Source organism: Rhamphochromis longiceps, linkage group LG3, assembly GCF_057381845.1.
Source record: "Rhamphochromis longiceps isolate RC_006_pf linkage group LG3, R_longiceps_female_GT1.1, whole genome shotgun sequence".
Classification (NCBI taxonomy): Eukaryota; Metazoa; Chordata; class Actinopteri; order Cichliformes; family Cichlidae; genus Rhamphochromis; species Rhamphochromis longiceps.
In genome coordinates, this window is record NC_140559.1 from 69,455,019 (window position 1) to 69,475,383 (window position 20,365).

At 42.4% G+C, this 20,365-nt stretch overlaps 1 protein-coding gene across 1 annotated transcript in view; it reads left to right on the plus strand.

The window, feature by feature from the left end:
- Nucleotides 1-20,365, plus strand: part of LOC146676575 (ribonuclease inhibitor-like) — a 76,556-nt gene that overhangs the window by 3,993 nt on the left and 52,198 nt on the right. Inside the window, exons 2-3 of the mRNA XM_085401207.1 lie at nt 5,959-6,135; nt 8,506-8,679. Coding sequence (XP_085257333.1) covers nt 5,959-6,135; nt 8,506-8,679 — 351 coding nt within the window. The remainder of the gene's footprint in view (nt 1-5,958; nt 6,136-8,505; nt 8,680-20,365) is intronic.

The window sequence follows — 20,365 nt, forward strand, 5'->3', positions numbered from 1 at the left end:
AGGGTTTGGACATGTGTGGACCCAAACTATACTTTTACCCTTTTTTGTGTGTCACCAAATACACTTTAATATTTTCTAGACAAGAATGTAGTGGCGTAATCTTTAAGCTCTTTTGGCTCCAAACAGAAGTGACAGACTTGAGCAGGGTTCATTTAAAGGCTGACAGAAGTGGAGTGGTGACGGGGAGATGTTTGACAGGACAGTGTTTCAGCCTCCACAGGTTCATGTTGTGCTCCATCAGTCAGTGAAGATGAAGTCGGTGCTGATGAGGCTGTAGAGTGTGTGAGGGATGTGAATGAGGATGATGAAGATCTGATGATAGCAGATAAAAACAGGCTGCAGAGACTTTGAGCCATACAGGGCACACAGTGTGTGTACAGAACAGCTGAAATCATTATGGAGGCCTCACTGGGATATGGAAGCATCACAGTACAGCTTCAGTGAAGCATTAAAGTCTCTGATATGAGATGAGAAATGAAGCAGCCAGAGCTTTTTCATGAGTGGAAATCCACTGTGACTGTGAGCTGCTGCTACAGCCTCCAGATTAGCCAGCAGCTCATCCTGCTCAACATTTCCTCACCAACTTTAATGGAAGTGTGATGTTTTCAGCTGGAGTGATGGTCAGGGTGGCCTCCCTCTCCTCTTCTTCTCCTCTTCCTCTTTCATTTGTAAAGCCACTTCTGCTGCTTTCATTCATTTGGAAGTCCTGTAGCTGAGTTTGGGAGAGACTAACAGCCTCGGCAGCAGAGGGGAGAAAGGCTGTAACACCACCACTTTACTCTGTTCTACCTGTCACATCATTTTATCAGGAAACAAATGTGCTCATGTTTTTACTATGTTTGTCTTGAAGATGTAAGAAGATCACATGGTGCTTTTTATTATTGTGTTGGTTTGTTTGCTGTCTCTTGGATGGAGCCCAGCTGTGCGTGGCCCCTGGACCTGTGGTCAGAGTGTGTGCTGGATAATCCGGCCCAGGATGAGGCCAAACTGACATGGGATGAAATGTCTGTCACATAATTGAGCTTAGTGTAGTTTCATTTCTGCACAATTTAAAAACAACCAAAACTTTGTTCTGTCTTTTCTATGTTATACTGTAGACTTTCTTTGATACTGTGTCCAAAAGGAGCAGCTTTTACTTTGAAGGGGAGGCGTCTCTGTTTCCTCTTCAGGTTGGATGATGGAAGCAAATTAGTAGCTGTGTCCCAAAACGTCGGCTGCATCCTCCAGAGGCTGCATTTGAAGGCCGATTACGTCACAGCCAGGCAATGAAGGCTGTCCGTATTTGTCGACTCCTTCAAATGTGCCCGACAAATGCGTCCTTCATTTCCCCGAATTTGAAGGATTCGTCGGGTGTGTCCTTCGTGGCCCACCATATCCCAGAATTCATAGCGCGGCCCAGCCAAATTTCAGCTGCCAACAATGGCGGCAGCTACTAAGTTTTCAAATTACTCTTATTAATCTTTCTGGGTCACAAAATAAACTTTTAACATATTTTCAGGCGAGAAAGTAGCTGTGTAAACTTCAAATATCTGCTTGGTTTATCAAGACATCGCATATTTGCAAAAGTGTGCCGACGTTTTCGGAGACGTCTGTTCCCCACCCGCTCGCTAGCAAGCCGGGGGGTTCAATGGTCACTCCAGCCGGCGAGAGCAGCGGACGCCCGGCTTCATCGTTTTCAGACCCCGCTCTTTCGCTACTCAGGTTAAACATGATATATAAGTCACCCGGATAACTTAAAAATGTAATTGTTTGCCTTTTTTCTGTGTTTTATTTGTTCCGGAGTAAATCGGTTTGGCTGAGATCAAAGTTCCTCCGGGATTTTCACACAGCTGAATAAACGTTAAACAGGAAACTGATTAAACAGAAGTGTGAGACGGTCGAGAGTTTACGCCAGTGTCCTGTTATATTTTAGATAGCAAGGAGCAGACGGCCGAGTTTATTAAACTCCACCAACACAGCGGTGACGCAAATCTGAAGGCTCGACCGTCCCATTTCACAGCCTCGCACTTCCAGCCTTTTCGATCTTTGAAGGACCCGGCCCACGTAGACCGCGAATACCGGGTCCTCCGAAGGATGCAGCCGACGTTTTGGGACACAGCTAGTGTGTGATGTTCTTTCAGTGTTGCACTTTGTAGACGCTCCCTGAGCACTGGTCTCACAGCCAGCTGCACATAGAGACCAGTGTTGTTAGTCCAGGTCAGAAGATGACTTGTTGGAATGAAAATGAGCTTGTAGTTTGTCTGCTTTAATAATGTGACTGGAAAAAGGTGTTGGACTTCAAATATGTCCATTTCTTTCACACTTCACCTTTAAAAGTGAAGCCTTGTGGTTCCTGGAAGGAAAAACACGACTTTTTCAAGTCTTTGTCCTGTTTTTATGATAAATGTACGACTTTAATGTGAAACATTCAGAGTTTTTTCTCTTGTTGTGTTTATTTGAAGCTGCTTCCTGTTGGCTTCAGCTGTTTGGAGTTTCCATTTTCTAAACTTCTACATTCTGAACCTTCTTCAGCTCTGAACAGATGATGAAACACTGAATGATTTCAAGCTCACACTTTGTCTAATAAACTTACATCTTTCATTCTTCATACAGATTGTGGGGCTGTGGTTTGTCAGAGATCAGCTGTGATTATCTGGCAGCAGCACTGAAGTCCAACCCCTCCCATCTGAGACAGCTGAACCTGAGCCTGAACAACAAGCTGCAGGATTCAGGAGTGAAGCATCTGTGTGGTTTCCTGGAGAGTCCAGGATGTGGACTTGAAACTCTGGGGTAAGTCAGCATGTTTTAGTTGTGCTGAGATGAATATGATGTGAAAGTTGTGCTGACACTAAACTGCAGACATCAGGCTGATATTATACTGATCCACACTGAGGATCTTCATGGTAAAGTCTGTTTTCTTCTTCTCTGGTTTAGTCCATTGACTGCAGCAGAACAATGTTCACATTTCAAACAGTGAGACTCAACGTATGGCCCGCGGCCCACACGCGGCCTGCCCACCTTTCCTGATTCAGAGAGAGGGGACCCTGATTAACTGTGTAGTGTTCTTCCTCACAGTTCTAAGTATCAGACACAACAATGAATAATCCACAGCTGACTGTCTTTAGCAGGTCAAAGGTCACGACACACAGCAGACAGTGGGAAATATTATAATTCTGATCATTTATCAGCACATATCCATATGTATAAAAACAAAGCTGACACTGTGAGACTTGATCAGAGGTGTGATCATCACAGCAGAGGCCTTTGTGTCAAAGTCACTGAGGATCAAACAGAAACACATGAAGCAGATTTTCCTGTTCTGGCTTTTTATAGCAGATAACCTTCAAAATATTCTGCAGTCCATCAAAAACTGAAGCAAACCATGAATCAACATGTGAACATGAGCTGATGCTGCTGAAGGGAAGCAAAGTTACAGAGGTTTGATTACAGACACAGCTGAGAGTTTGTAATCTGTCATCATTTTAAAAGGTTTACATTTCTTCAGTATATCCACATTTGCAGCTGGTACCTCAACCTCCACTTGTCCAACACAACTGCTGTCCACTGCCTCCATGACATTGTGATTTTGCTGTTGGTCTTCTGTCAGATCTTCATCAATCACTTCTGCACGGGGCACACCTTCAGACTCTGCAGCTGCATAACGAAAGCCTGTAAGATAAAATTAGACATAAGGTAAATGTACACCAATATTCCAATGACAGGTGTGTGATTCATCTGGAAGTTATGTGCGGATTAGTGTACAGTGATAGCAATTTAGTATGTTTTTAGAGGGGGGGGGGGGTTGTTTACCTCCGATGGGTGCTCTTTTTCGCTTCCGTTGCGTACGCCTTGAGTGCCGGTCCGAGTCTGATACAGGTATGTCGTCATGCCCCATGTGCAGTGTTGGTTCCCAGTCTGGATTTGTTACATCCATTTCATATGCTGGTTTGCCTGCAATAATGCCAAATCATAAGCTACTCAGTCGACATGATGTGGTTCTGCAGCATCACACATTAGCATGTTTTATCTCATTATCTATGACCTCAGCACGTTGAAAATAACACTAAAAGCCTTTCAAGAGTGATATGAATTAATTTAGAACTCACCGGAAAGAAAATGCCGTGAGCAAACCAACAAAAAGCTGGGGATTGCAGAGAACTCGATATCCGCTCGTCTCACCGCTGCAATCCAAGCCTGACGTCTTTGTTTAGTAATATCGGATACATGGGATCCCTCACGTTGCCTCCAGGATGGAAAACGATGAAAAGAGAGCCCGTTATCCAGCTTCTTGCCTTCACGATCGTGTGATCTAACGTTGCAACCGACAACACGTACGATCCATAGCTGAAATGGTATCCTTTGGCTGGCCTACTGTCATGGCGGAAGGGGGCATGGCCCATCTCCCGTGACATCACGCTCCAAAGCCCTATAGGTGGGAAAATGTACCATGTCGACCAATCAAAAATGATATGGAAACATGACATTTGGTTGTTTAGCAAAAGGGGGAAGTTTTAGGAGTGACCGGCAAGAGAGAGCGAGTGAGCGAAAGAGAGAGAGAGTTTTGATACGTGAGAGATTTGTGACGTTTACCGTGTTTGGTCTCAAGTTAGTTTGTTGTCTTGTGTATTTAGTGTGTAGCTGTTGTTTTGTTTTGTGTGTCAGTTCTACTAGTGATCGTCACAGTTGCTGCCTTAAAGCCAACAAAGGCAGATTGCAGTGTAAACGCTGAGTGACACACCTGCTGTCAGACCTGCAGGTTTATCCCTGTGCTGTTCTCATATGTGTTAGAGTGACACAAACTATTGTTTGACACCTGATTGTTCTGTAAATAGTTTGAAATGATTATATGAAAAACGTCTGAGCCTTGGCTGCATTTTTTGCTAAATAGTACCATATAACTTTGTTGTTTGCAAAACGTGTGCGTATTTTTAAAAATGTACAATCTCTATTTGCATTTCAAGTTATGAAGATGATTCGTTAAACATGTGTGTGGTTTTTACAGTCAAAATATCACTTTCTACGTGTATTTTAAATTTTGTCTGAATTTAGATAAATTGTGCTGATACAGTTGGTCAAAATGAGAAAATAACAGATTGGCAAGATAAACTGTTTTTAAAGGTAAAATATAGAGGCCACATCAAAAGTAGTCAAGAAGGGTTAAAGGCTAAAAGCAAAGTTGTCACCAAGTACTGTTTATATTTGTGTGTATTGCTGCAGCTTTTTTGAGTATTAATTTGGTGCCTTTGTGTGAAATAATGGTATTGTGAGTGATCCATATAGTCACAAAGAATAGCCACTTGTTTCTGTGCTACCAAAGTTCCCCGGCTTTCATTCAAAATGTGTTTATCGTCAGCACCTGCACATTAAACTACTTAAACATTATAAATGTCTTCAAGCTCACACTGAGGCCTGTGGGGTACTATCAGCCACTGAGACAGTACACACATTTATATGTGTTTGTATATGAATATTTCATACTTTAAGACTGCCTGTTTATTTAAGGGAGATGAACAAAATACATTGGAATTGTACAAAATAATATCATGGATGATAAATTAAATAGATTTTAAGTAGATGCTTGTGCATTCTTAAAGTCTTATATGTTGAACTGAACTATGTGATCTGTTCAAAGCCTTAATCTTAATTTGAAGTGAAATGTGCATTTTGAGTTTATACACTATGTATATAAGGCGACCGTTTCCTTTTGCAGTATTTTTGTGTGGTGTACTTTTCTATGTCTTAACAAAAGGGGAACAAAGGTGTTTAAGTTCACCTAGGATGATGTGTTTTAATTTTCACATGGTCTTGCTTGAATTTGACCCTGACAAAGGCGTATGAACTCTGTCAGCTGTTTGGAGTTTCCATTTTCTAAACTTCTACATTCTGAACCTTCTTCAGCTCTGAACAGATGATGAAACACTGAATGATTTCAAGCTCACACTTTGTCTAATAAACTTACATCTTTCATTCTTTATACAGATTGAGGGGCTGTGGTTTGTCAGAGATCAGCTGTGATTATCTGGCAGCAGCACTGAAGTCCAACCCCTCCCATCTGAGAGAGCTGGACCTGAGCTGCAACTACAAGCTGCAGGATTCAGGAGTGAAGCATCTGTGTGGTTTCCTGGAGAGTCCAGGATGTGGACTTGAAACTCTGAGGTCAGTCAGCATGTTTTAGTTGTGCTGAGATGAATATGATGTGAAAGTTGTGCTGACACTAAACTGCAGACATCAGGCTGATATTATACTGATCCACACTGAGGATCTTCATGGTAAAGTCTGTTTTCTTCTTCTCTGGTTTAGTCCATTGACTGCAGCAGAACAATGTTCACATTTCAAACCTTCAAAGAAGAAGAAAAATCCTCCACTGGATAATTCACTGTGAAACTCTCCAAGTCTTCATTCCACCTTAAAGTCTGTCTGACACTGAAATCCAAAGCAAAATGTGCGTTTGCTTTACAGACAGCAGTCCAACACAAACATACACACATCATCCAAAACACAGTCCAACATCCAAATCTCCTCCACTGCCAGCATGAATGATGGGAAAGAGAAGGAGGAACACTCTGACATTCAGGGTTAGAATGAGTTTCATGAAGCAGACTGTGAAGATCAAAGCTGCATTAGAAAGCTTACATGAATGAATGAGTGGACAGAAGTGGACAGAGATCATCTGAAGCACTTCAAAGGCTTTAAATCAGCACATTTCTCTTTATTCTTTATCAACTCTGTTAGTTTCTCTCAGTTTTCTGTGGAATGAAGCTAACAGCAGGCTAATAAGATGCTGACCAATAGGTTTCTATTAAAGGTTGTAATTTGTATATGAAAAAGTGCTTTGGCTCAGCAGGGATCAGCTTACAGGTAGAATACAGCTGCTGGATGGGATTAGCATGTCATAGCTATCTACCAAACTGCTAACTGGGGGATTTCAGGCCATCTATGGATCATTTTTGCTAACTGTTTATTCAGCTTAGGCTCACAGGGCTGCAGCCTGTGCCCTAGCTGTCATAGGGCAAGAGGCGTGGTCCACCTGCACAGGTGAGCAGTCCATCACAGGGCCAACAGAGAGAGACAGAGAAGCACTCTCTCACATCCACACCTACAGCCAATTTAGAAGCACCAATGAACCTAAGCAGCATTTCATTGGACTGTGGGAGAACATCCAACCTCCACAGAAAGGCCAACAAGCTTCAACCTACAACCTTCTTGCTTTAAGGCACTAGTGCGAACCACTTTTCCCCATTTCAGCCCAAATCCTGCATCTTCCTGTTTCTGACTCCAGGCCAGCTCCACTAACACTTTCTCATCAGACACTGCCACCTAGTGGAGGAAGTCTTAGTTCCATTTGAAGCTTCAGATTACAGTTAGTTCCTTTACAAAGAGGTGGAGGTGGTGGGGCCACAGCACCATCATCACTGAGTGCCATAGGACACTTAACCTTTGTTTCCATATGCTGGGAACTTCCTGTTGTTCCAAGGAGGACTGGAAAATGTGTGAAAATCTCCCAGTTAGTTCCTCACAGCACACTTCAATCATTTCCCTCCCACAGCATCAGGACCAGGGCTTTTTCTCTCTTTGGTCCCACTAAGAGATTTCCACACAAACACCTCATCAGTGGGACTCTCAGAGCTACCAGCCCTTTGCTACAATCACAAAGCTCTTCATTGAAATCAATGATATCAAAGCTGGAATCCAATGAGTCCAAGTCTTCTGCTGATTCAGCATCACATTCATCTTTGCTCCTTGTTCTGCATCCCCACCATGGACTTCATTCCTTTCCAAGCCAGCCTTGAGTGTCCTTTATTCAGCTCATCCTCTGCTTTACTTTTACACCTGATTTTAGCTGCTTTATCTCTCTTTCAACAAGTTTCTGTGCCTCAATCTTTTTCTTCTCTCCCTCATAACAAGACAGCTTCTTCTGCCTGAGAACATGTTGGAGTGATTTACTAATCCAGGGCTGCTTATTGGGGAAAATACTTCCTGTTTCCAAAGTAATCCCCATTTTTCCCAGAAAGAAATGTAAGTAGAAATCGATGATCTAAGTGAGAACATGAGCCTTTAAAAAGTCCCAGTGGGTGCAGTCAAAGCAGTCCCTCAGTCCCAGTATAGAGTCTTTGGTCCAGACTGGAACAACTGTGTGCCCAGTTTGAGCTCTCTTCAGTGCTGTGACCTGACAGACCCAGAGGGGCCATCACATCACATTTAGAAGCTCCCCTAATGGAGCCACAACACATGTCCAACACTTAGTCTGTCTTGTTGGACCAACTGGAAGAAATGATTCAAGGACTTAGTCACAGAACAAAGTTTCAAATCTCCAAAATCCAACTGGCTGCATCAGGACATATAGTCTGAAACTCTGCACAGTTTCCTGTTTGAAGCTGCTCCCTGTTGGCTTCAGCTGTTTGGAGTTTCCATTTTCTAAACTTCTACATTCTGAACCTTCTTCAGCTCTGAACAGATGATGAAACACTGAATGATTTCAAGCTCACACTTTGTCTAATAAACTTACATCTTTCATTCTTTATACAGATTGAGTTACTGTGGTTTGTCAAAGATCAGCTGTGATTATCTGGCAGCAGCACTGAAGTCCAACCCCTCCCATCTGAGAGAGCTGGACCTGTGGGGAAACAACCTGAAGGATCCAGATGTGAAGCAGCTGTCTGATCTTCAGCAGAGTCCAGACTACAGACTGGAGACTCTGAGGTCAGTAGAGTGATGGAGTGAGTGGGTGGTGCTGTCAGCAGTATTGTACTAAACACAGTCAGTATGAAACAAAGATCCAGTGTTTCCTGTAAAGCTGCAGCTTCTCAGTGAAGCTGTGAGAGGAGAATGGTGACAGGCTTCAGGATTGGACACAAACACTTCCTGTTTCTGACCTTTATGGTCACCATAGTAACGGCTGACACGCTCAGATCAAACACTGTCAACAGCCAATCAGCTCTCTGAACAAAGCAGCACGCAGACCAATGACTGCATTCATTTCCAAGTTTAAAGCAGTGAAGAACACAGTCTGTAGGTGAGGAAGAATTTAGTGAGAGCAGATGTTGGGATGGAATTCCTCCAGTTAACAGCTGGAACCGTCCATCTGGATTGTTGGGCTTGTTGTTGGGGTTCCTACAGAGCTCAGAGTGGACACACCAAGGTTCTTCTAATGAATGAAAGTCCAAACTCAAACTAGGAGGGAAAAACATTTTCATCAACTTCAATAAAAATCCAAAGATTAGAAAAAGTGAAGCAACAATGAGTCCTAGTACAGTCCCAGCACTGAAGTCCCTGCTGCTCTTTATACTGGATGTGCTGCATCACTGACTGACAGCTGATGAAGAGTCTCTGGAAACACTCGTTTATCTCCTCTGCTCTTCCTTCTTCTCTCTGCAGGTGGGGCTGATGATGGTAAACAGGACGGTGTGTGTGCTGAGAGAGGAGGAGCTGTGTCCTGATGATCCAGAGAGGTTGAAGCAGCAGCAGCTTGTGTGTAGAGACGCTCTGACTGGGCCATGTTACTGGGAGGTGGAGAGGAGAGCTTCATCCAGCAGTGACTGACAGAGGAATGAGAAGAAGTGCAGATGACTGTCAGTGCTGCAGAGTGAACTGCTCTGAGAACAGCTCCACTGTCAGACACAATGTAGAGTCCAGCATCATCCCTGTGTGTCCCTCTGGATCTGACAGAGGATCATCAGTGTATCTGGACTGCTCTGCTGCTGCTCTGTCCTTCTACAGTCTCTGCACAGTCTCTGTCTGACTCTGGCTTCAGACCCTCCTGGATCAAACTCACCTGGAAAGACTTTCAAACATCACTCAATAGATTTGAATACAGAATATATTTGATATATACTGTAGATGTACTGTAGAGTTGCAGTTTGTCACTTGTAAATACAGTCTGTGAGCAGCTATGAGCTGAAAGATCTTTCTAGAATCAGGAAATGTTTTCACTCTTCTGTGCTTTTTCATATATTTCCACAACATTAATATTGATCCCACCTGTCTCACCTGTTTCATGCTTTTATACATAATAACAGGACACGTGTGATCTGAGCGCTGCTGTGGTTGCTGTGCTGCACGTCTTCATTTAGATAACAGAGACATCTAGTGGTTCAGAGGGAGAACTGCAGGAGGTGGAGCTGTGTTTTAGCATGGAAAACTTTTTATCTTTTAGGCGCAGATACAAATATGACAAGTATCAGTGTGAGATAAAAAAGGTCACATCAGTCAGCAGAGGGAACAGTGATCACACAGCAATGTAAGAATAGAAACATAACAGTGAATCTGGACATGTATGCAGATGGAAGCAAACAAACAGGATGTAACACTACATTAAAGCCACAAATGGGAAGAAAACAAACACAAAGGAAAATATATTTGATCTCAGGAATCCAAATCAGATGCTTTAGAGCAGGGGTCGGCAACCCTGGGCACGCGTGTCACAGCTGCCACGTGAAGGGTTAACTGATGGCACGACCATAGCTGGACTGGCCATCGGGCATACTGATGGTGATTTTTCGTTTTTAATGGGCCGATGATGTTTTTTTATTTTTTTGTAACGGTATAAACAATGAAAGATGGCGGATTGGCCGGATGCTGGTCGATGTGTAAAAATAAGTCAGTTGTTTGGTGGTGGCTATGGCGGAGCTTCCACAGAGGCAGCAGGTGGATGAGGGAAAGGGGAGGCAGGAGGAGCAGAGACCCGAGGCGGCCGCCGGTCCGAGTGTCAGGTGAACTGAACTTCTGGTAAGAAGTTATGACCTGCAGTCTGTCTGGGTCAGATATAAACCAAGTTTAGGTGGAGTTTATTTTCCTTGTGCTGACTTTTTACAGTCAGTTATAATAACTCCCACTCAGAGGAGACCAGAGATCACATTAACATGTGTGTCTCTGTAGTAACAAACATGCCATATTGGCCCAGTTTATTTTTCTTATCATTGTTGTGAGGAGACCATAAATAGCATTTGTATTTTCTGTTGTACAGTTCATTTTCTGTTATGGATAAAAAGTCTTTCTTTGTTTCAAAATAGCTGATAAATATTCGCTGATAGCTGCAAACATCTGCGCACAAATATAATCCTATGAAGTGGTTCTATATAGTGTGTAATTTATTGCTAATGCAATCATATGGCACATTGACTTCTGAGGAAATGTTAGATGCACTCATCATCAGAAAGGTTGCCGACCTCAACCAGGGGGTTTAGAGTATCATAGAGTTTTTGTGGTTTGTTTTCTTTAAGTCATTTCACAGATTTTCTCTATAATTTCAATTCCTTGAATAAAACAACAAACTTAGGGGATGATTTTGTAATCCAACTTTATGTATGAAAGATTTGACTAAACATAAAACAATCTTCCAACTCAGTCGTCATTCTTATCTTGTGAAATCAAACCAAATGTTCTGTTGTCTCTAAATCAGGGATTGATGAAATCTTTGGTTGCATCCATTTATGAACATGTTCTCATTCATATTAAATCGTAGTCTAAGTCCTTCTTTAGAGGGATAAATGTCATTCATTGTCTTCAAATGTGTTTCTGTTGTTTTGGGGGGAAGTTTGAAGTCCATTGTTCAAAGTCTGTTAATGAAACTTTATGAAGTTTATGTAGGATGTTTTTCCTATTTTGTATTTGTTTGAATTATGATGTATTTCTGACTCTTGCTGCCATGATGCCAGGTCTCTCTTGAAAACCACATTTTTAATCTCAATTAAATTTTCACCTGGAGAAATAAAGATGATAATAATAATTTTGTCTTCAGGGAATCATTTCTCTGTAAAACAGCTTCTTCTGAAACTCTTGTTACATTTCTTGTTTATTGTTTGCTGGTTGTAGAAAAATGTCATCGTCTCTGTGTGAACTTAAACTCTACATGTGGTGTCAGCTATAAACGAGCTCTAGAGTCTAATAACGATGCTTTTATTATTGTCTGGTATCCAACCTAACCCTGGGCCTCTGGCTGAATGTGAAACACCAGCAGATGTTAAAAACTGTCTGGGTTACACGTGCATCACGTCGTGTGCTTCCTAACATGGATATGATTGGAATCTGGGCCTGTTCAAGCGGTGCTGGTATCGTTGTTGTTTCTGAGACTTTCCAAATCTTTACTGGATAAAAACGTAGCAACTGATGGATTTAACATTTAGCTCTCAGACTGTCCCAGAAAAGGCGGAGGTCTGGAAGTTTATGTGAAGCTCTGTCTTGCTGCTCAAGTCTTGTTCTCTCCATCTGCACCTCAGCCATTTGAAATCTTGGCCTTAACTATTGATCTGTTTGGAAATCAGACTGTTGTTGGCTGCTATCAGCCTCCACCTGCTTCCCCCAGCACATCACCGTCTCTGGTTCAACTTTTATCTGAGCTGCATTTTAATGATGTCTTTCAGATGGATGATTTTCATTGGGACTGGCTTTCTTCTGTGTCTGATGATTTTAAGGCACGCTGCTTGTTTTTAAAACTGACTCAAATTATTTAAAGCCTCACACGCCTTGATCCTAAACACCCAGATAAATCTGCTCTTATTGACCTTTTTTAACTAATATGCTGCGTAAGTTTTCCACATCTGCAGTTTTTGCCAACGACCTGAGTGATCACTGCATAGTTGGTGCTGTGAGAAACACTAAAATCTCACGCTCCGAGCCCGCATCAGTTTGAACTGGGGTCGTATTAAACAGGCTGACAATGTCAGTTTGGGAACATTTACAGGAGAGTTGTGTCTACTTTGTGGACAGACACGCCCCTTTTTGCCAGGTCAGGGTGAAAGGTCGGGACAGGCCTGGTTTGGTTCAGTACCGGCCGATCTCCTACATGAGAGAAACCAGGCCTGGGCAGGAAGTCTGGCTCTGATGCTGATTGGCTACGTTTTCATTAGCTGTGTAATCGGATTACTGCCTCCATCATCAAGATGTAACTATTTTTTACTTTAACGACTGACAGTCCAAACGACCGTAGGAGGTTTTGGCAAACTATAAAGTGTCTCTGCCAGCTGTGACTCCTCAGAGCTTCCTCCTCACTTAAATATCGACTCCACTCCTGTGTCAGACAAAACTGAAATGTTGCTTTAACAAACACTTTGTTGCTTCTTGCTCTTTGTTCAGCACAGTATCTGATGGTAAACCTCTTGCACACAACTCTGCTCGTAGTTCCTGCTTACTGATACCTTTTCCTTCACACCTGTCACAGTAGAAGAGGTTTGTAAGGCTTTGAATAGCCCCAACACCAGAAACTCGTCCTCACAATCGTTCTCCTTCCTTCTTGCACTTGGCTGCAAATATCATAGCTGAGCCAGTGTCTTATATTTTTAATCTTTCTCTACAACAGAAGAACACCACTATACTCTGTGTTCTCTGGTTAACTGGTCCTCATTGGTCTTACACAGGATGGTCCATTAGTATCATTTTATCTATAAATCTGTTTCTGGGTTACTGCCTCCTATTCATCAGAGTACATGTTAGGCAAACAGTTTAGTCACAGCCTGCAGTCTCAGGACATCATTACATTCACTGTTCCATCAGTTCATGCAGAGCTTGGGAAGAAGGCGTTCTCCTTTTCTGCTCCGTCTTCATGGAAAACATAACCGAAGGATTTAAGGCTCTCCGTTGATTTCACTTGCAGACTTCAAAAGACGTACACATGTTTTTGTGAAACCATCTCTGGGAACTTGTTCTCGTTTTTAATGTGACTGAGTACATTACACAAACTTTTCTCTTATTGTTGTAATTTTAATATGTGTGTCTGGAACAGGTCTCTCTTGTAAATGAGACATTGAGTCTCAATGAGCCGACCTGTATAAATAAAGCTTCAATTACAAAGTCCTTTGTATAAAAGCTCCTTCAGCTGCCAGTGGGACGTGCTGTGGCACTATCGGTTGCAGAGCCTTTATATTGTTAGTTAGAAACTACAAATATAATGGCTCACTGTATTTCAGAATCAGAGAAACTTTATTAATCCAGGAGGGAAACTGAGTTGTCATAGCAGCAAATATACAAGAAACAACAAGCACTCATATAAAGTGAGTGTAGAAACAGAGTTATGATAAATAAATATTCAGATAAATAATATCAATATATAATATAAATAATCTATAATCCAGTTTTGAGTTCCCTCCCCAGACACCTTAACGCCCACTCACATCCTGGGCCATCTGACCTCAGGAAATCACATGATAGGGTGGGGCCAGGTTTCACAATGAGCTCACCCGAAACCCTGGCTGATTAGGACCCACATCCGCTTTCACACCTTGGCTCATGTGATTACGTAGAGGATCATCAGGGGGTCCTTTGTCCCTCTTTGGGGGGAAACTCCCACTGGGTTTAAATCTGGGACTCCCCACCAACTGACCCTTAGAACTGAAGAAGCTTCTCAGATGAGAGGTGAAACGTCTTCAAGCAACTCAAAGAAGTCCAGACGCTTTTCTTTGCAAGCTCCTTAGTCTACAATGACCTGGATGACTGAGAACCGTCACAGACAACTCAGTCCCATATTTTAGGTTATTCTGAATAAATCGTTCATGCCCTCTCTTTGGAAAGAAGCTGTTGTGGTTCCTGGTCCTAAATCTAGTCGTCCAAAAGTTCTAAACGACTTCAGGCCTGCTGCCCTCACCTCAGTCTTTGAAAAAATCATCAGAAATGTGATTATGGAAGACACTGAACTTCAGCTTGATTCAATGCAGATTGCACATAAGCCCAATAGAGGAGTGGAGGACGTGCTTTTGATTCTACTTCACCTGATTGTCAAACATGTAGAGAGTAAAGGACTTCAGTTCATCGATTTCTCTGCTTCTTTCAATAACACAGCCCCAGATTTGAATCAAAAGACTTTTAGAACAGTTTGAAATCCGGACAAACCTGAGCAAGTGCAGTCATATAAATATCTTGATGACAAATGCTATTATTTTTCTGTAAAGCAAATTGACCTAAAAGTAAAGTAACCTTGATATGTCAGGATGTAGATGTCCCACCCAACAACGTCACCCAGCCCTGAAACATCGGTACTGTTCAAGGCAGCATTGCTGTCCACACGTCCATCAGAGTGTTTCTTTGGACTTCATGGTGTTGCTGCTCCCAGTATTCTCTGAGACAACCTCTGAGGCCGTCACAGAGCAGCTGTATTTGTACTGACATTACATTACACACAGGTGCACTCTATTTAGTCATTAGCACTCATCAGGCAATGTCTATGGGCAACTGACTGCACTCAGACCAAAGGGGGCTGAATAATAATGCACATAACAATTCTCTTCACTCTGCTGACAAGAGATTCAACCCCCACTATGAGCACCTTCTAAAGAGCACCATTGAAAGTATCCTCACCAACTGCATCACTGTGTGGTATGACTCCTGCACTGGGTCCTGCAGGAAAAATATGACAACGGGTAGTGAGAGCAGTGGAGAGGATTGCAGGGTCCTCTCTTGCCTCCCTCCCCAGGAGATCTACTGTGCCTGCCTCATTCGAAAGGTCCTCTTCATTACAGGTGACTCCACTCATCTCTTCAACAGCGTCTTCAGTTTGCTGCCATCAGGAAGGATACTGAAGAGACCTTTTGACCTTTACATTTTCGTTAATATCTTTAAAACAGAAGCAGCAGAAACGAGAATTTTAGCAGCACAAACCAGCACAAGCGTAGCACAGTTGATTGACACCAGTTTTGTTTGATTTAATTAATGTGGGGGGGCTGGTTGACCTCTGGGGACCTCTAGAAATTTTCTTGAATATCTTTAAAATGATAGCAGCACAAACAAAAATTTTTACAGCACAAACGTTGCATAAACGTTTGATACCACTTTTGTTGGATTTGAAGAAGGTGGGGGGTCGCGGGAAAAACCAGCAAAAGAACTCGAGCAGCCGGGCTATGTAAAAGGTGTAGGGGGGCATGTTTGCGGTCACGTCCAGCGGGTGTGTGGGCTGTTTGAGTCATCTGTTACCAGGCAAACTCCAATGCAGCAGGCTGCTGAACACACACAGGCCTCCTGCATCCTCCTCTTCAGCTCTGCTTACCCGATATCGTGACCTAAGCAGGGTCGGGCCTGGTCAGTACTTGGATGGGAGACCGCCTGGGAAAACCAGGTGCTGTTAGCTTTTGCACTTCCACACACAAACTGCAGAGGGCACTTCTGCTCCTGCTTGTGCTTAGAGGCATGAGAAGTTAACATTTATGGGTGATAAAATCCTTTTTCTATATTTTTAACATGAGAATATCAGTTTTCCATCTTGTGTTCCAGAGTAAAACAAAAGACAAACGTAGAACAAGGAAAAAAGAGGCCAAGTGTCTCACCTATAAAACAAAATGACTGTTTTCTGAATAGTCTCACACAGATAAACATTTGCAGGGAATACCTTTTCCTTCAAAACAAACGTCACAGACTGTGTTTTTCTTTACTGATTGTATTTGAGTAGAAACTCAGATTAAAATGGCATCAGTGCTCATAAAATGATTTAACTGTAAAAGTAGGTGTAGTGGATCACTTTGCATAGATCTAGATAAAAGTGCAGTAAGCAAAGACTACAGTGGTCATTGAGCAGCTGTTCCTATAATGTGAATCTGGGATAAAGGCACAGATTATTTGTTTGCCTTTGTTTCCTGGTTCTTTCTTTCTTATCCAAATGGAAAAAGAGAGCATAAAAGTACTGTTTACAAGCAGCTTATCTATCTCATTGTGCCCACTATCATAAAATCTTGGTTGACTGAGCACTGAGCCATCTACCACTCGAAATTGAACCTGTGTGGGACAACAACAAAGTCCAGTATACTAAGTTTCAGTAATGTGCAGTTTTTTCTGTGGAAGATGTAAATCTAAATAGATGTCCTATTGTATGCATAATATACCACTGAACTTTATAAAACAACTTCTAAAAGCAAATTTCGATTTATTTTAGATTTTCTCAAATCCAAACAGTGCTAAAAGCATGCACACAGTCAAATATTTTTCATACGAGGTGCTGAAGGTTCTGCAATGTTCTGTCAGTGCGCCCCAGGGCAGCTGTGGCTACAATGTAGCTGCCATCACCAGTGTGTGAATGTGTGAATGATGTATCTGTGGCTTTTTGTCACACTTGGAAACCACGGTGTTGTGCAGCTATTTGCCTTGTTGCAGGGTTTTTAAAAAACTGCAGTTTTGATTTTAGTGAAAGACACCGTCTCATGACTCATTGAGTGCCGCGACTGACGAGCCAATCCGTGGCCTGCAGTCTGACGATGTCACATTTCCTGACTGCTTGGAACCCCGACTAAGTCGTCCTGTAGCCCACATCATAATGTTTCCATCTCTCTGCTTGACTGCGGGGATGCTATTTTTTGCATCACACTCCTATTTCAAAAGGTCAGTTAAAGCCACATAATTGGAATTTGGTTTCATCTCCCCACAGCACTTTCTCCAAAGTCTTCCCTGAATCATTTAGATGTTCACTGGCACTTGAGATGGGCCTATACATGTTTCTCCTTGAACAGGTAGCTACCCTATGTTAGCCTAGCTTTCTATCACTGATGCTCTGTATGTATGCTGCTGCCTCTCTCTCATGTTACTTAAAAAATTAACCCCACAGCTTCAATAACCGTATCTAAAAATCTCTCAGTGAAAGTTACGGTTGTAGGTTTGGAAACATTTTGGGGTAGCCAGTGTTAAATAGAGACAGGGCCACATTCTTTATCTAGTCATTGTAATGAAAGAAGCACATTAAAAACTATATGAGAGTTTGCTTTTAACAAGCATGTAATGACTCTACTTAGTTTAGGTAGTCTTAGGGAGTCAAACTGAAAGTAGCATTTTGTGGATGTTTTCCCTGCTGCCCGATCCCATCAGTCTCTTAAAGCATCATTTTTATGCGCCCTGGTGTGAAAGTGGTTTCATGGCGCTACAGGTTACCTGAGCACATCAGGTATATTACGGTTGAAAACCAGTGCCCGGCCTTCCAGTGGGTGTTCGACCCCTCGTGCACAGCTCAGGAGTCTAAACGACCCAGCAGTTATGGACATGTGTGTTTTTGGTGTGCTGTCCCTCGTTCTCCCTGCTTGCAGGTATATCTGTGTGTGTGTGTGTGGATGCCGGAGTTTCTGAGAGCACCTGTTTACAGGCACCTTCAGGCCTGGTGGGTGTGGCCCTGCCAGGTGGTTGGCCACACTTGAAGACCATCACGCAGCTGATCAAGCCTTGTCAGAGGAGCTACTTGAGAATGCGGTGGCGCTCTCTCTGACGCTGGATCATTGCGTGACTTCACGTTAGTCTCTCGGCCCAGTCAGTACGGATAGTCTGCCGCATTGTATGTGTCTTACGGCTGCCTGTTTGTTATCTCCCCAGGAGAAGCGTGGAGATGAGAGGGCAGCGAGCACGGGGTGCTCAGACACTGAGGAGCGGAGACAAGGAACACTAGCACTGGGAAGAGGACATTTCACGGGAGTCGGGAACGCACTGCGGATTTATTGTTATTTTCCATTCACTGTAAATAAACGCACTGCTTGCATTCAGAGCTCCGTGCCTGGCTCCTCCTTCCTCACATCCCCACGGTTGACGCTGGCCAACCGTGACAAATAGCTTTTCTTAGATTCATTATTAGTTCAACATTGACAAATAGTAGTTGACTAATATCAGGAGCCAAAAAGAAAACAAAAAACAAACTAAATAAATATTTCAGACGCTGAAAATAAATTATTACGGTTGTTTAAATTTGCTGTCAGCAAGTTAGGTCTAATGCATGTAGTCAATCTAATGAATCAATATTACATGTAAAAAGTACAGAACTGAAAATGAAACTAAAATATAACGGTAAATGAACTGGTTCTTGTATAAAACCTTTCTACTCTCTACAACTTGCCTCATTCATGCACTCACTTTTTTCTATGCTTTTTCTCTGTAAGTGCTTTCTATCTAACATTAATACGCATTCATCCTCCCGATGGATGCATCGGAGAGCAACTTGGGGTTAGCGTCTTGCCCAAGGATATTTGGCATGCAGGCTGGAGCAGGCGGGGATTGAACCAGCAACTTTCTGATTAGTAGGTTTCCTGCTCTACCTGAGCTACAGACACCCCAATTTGTGGTGCTCTGGAAACAACACGTTCTCATCCCAACAGGTAACGATGCTATGTGACAAATCATCGGTATGTGTAAATGTGTTTTTTGTTCTAATCATGAATCGCTTTGTAAAACAAGACCTGATAGGGTTAAGGTTAAAGTTATGGTTAGAGTTAATGTTAGGGATAGGGCTGGAATGGACGGCTGGAGCCTCTCCTCCAAGTGTGTGTTACTGCCGCCATCAGCATTCTGTTGTATTCTGTTGTCTGCTTTTCTCTGTAAGCGCTTCGAGCCTGTACTTTTTTGCTTTAGCTGAGTAATGAAGTTGAATCAGTACTTTAACTTTCACTGGAACAATAGTATTTTTACTTCTACTTAAGTGGAGAATGTCTGATCTTTTGCCAACTCTGGCTGTCTCTCAGTCTTGGAATACCCACTTGTTGTCCAGCGGTGTCCTGGGAATATGGGAACTAGACAGACTGGGGAAACAATGGGAGGAGACACAAAGATGGAATCACTTTTACCATCTTTTATGTATTTGCTGGTCGTCTTATTTCTTCTATTTTGCAAGCACAGTGTTGCAATCATTGTCTTTGTGGTACAATGACACAGGTAGAATGCAGGTGTTTTCATGTAACACGATGCCAGAAAGATGAGTAATGTGTTTTGAAGAGAAGATAAAACATCATGTTTGAACAAAGATAAGCAGCAGACACGTCTGTGTGTGAGTTGTTCAGGTTCAGTAAGAAGGTAATATGTCTGCAGAATTTGTAATTCTTATGAAGATATTGCTTGTACAATAAATAAAATCCCTTTAACTTCTTCTGGAGAGTGTCTTTATATATTTAGTCATTTTGGGGCGATCCTTTATTTAGTAGTAACTCTAGTCGGGGATATATATCAGAGTTTACTTTCAGATATGAGCATTGTGTTTCCTGTGGATGAATGAATGAATTATTTATTTATGTAATTTTTGAAAGACTGGCTCATGTAAAATCTCTGAAAGTATGACAAAGCTCTCCTGTTACACTTTATGGACACCTGAGCGTCACCATGAGGGCCTGTCTTTATTCACTTTATTCACTGAAATCCACTTTTATAATGAATTCACAGTAATCACTGACACCTTCAGAGCATTACATTCATTAAAGACGTCTTCTACACCTACTCTTCCAGACGACCGACACATGCTTCAACCACTGCAGGTTAACCAGCCACTCATCAGTAAAGCAAAAACTAAATGTAAATGTCCTCATGTGGAAAAGACTGAAACACAACTCCCATATATCACTAATGTAACAGATCCATTTAGGGAGAGTGAGAACACTAGGCTGGATGTGTTTTAATGCAGGAACATTCATCATGTCTTCAGTTCAACAAATCATTTACATTGAATATGTGAGCT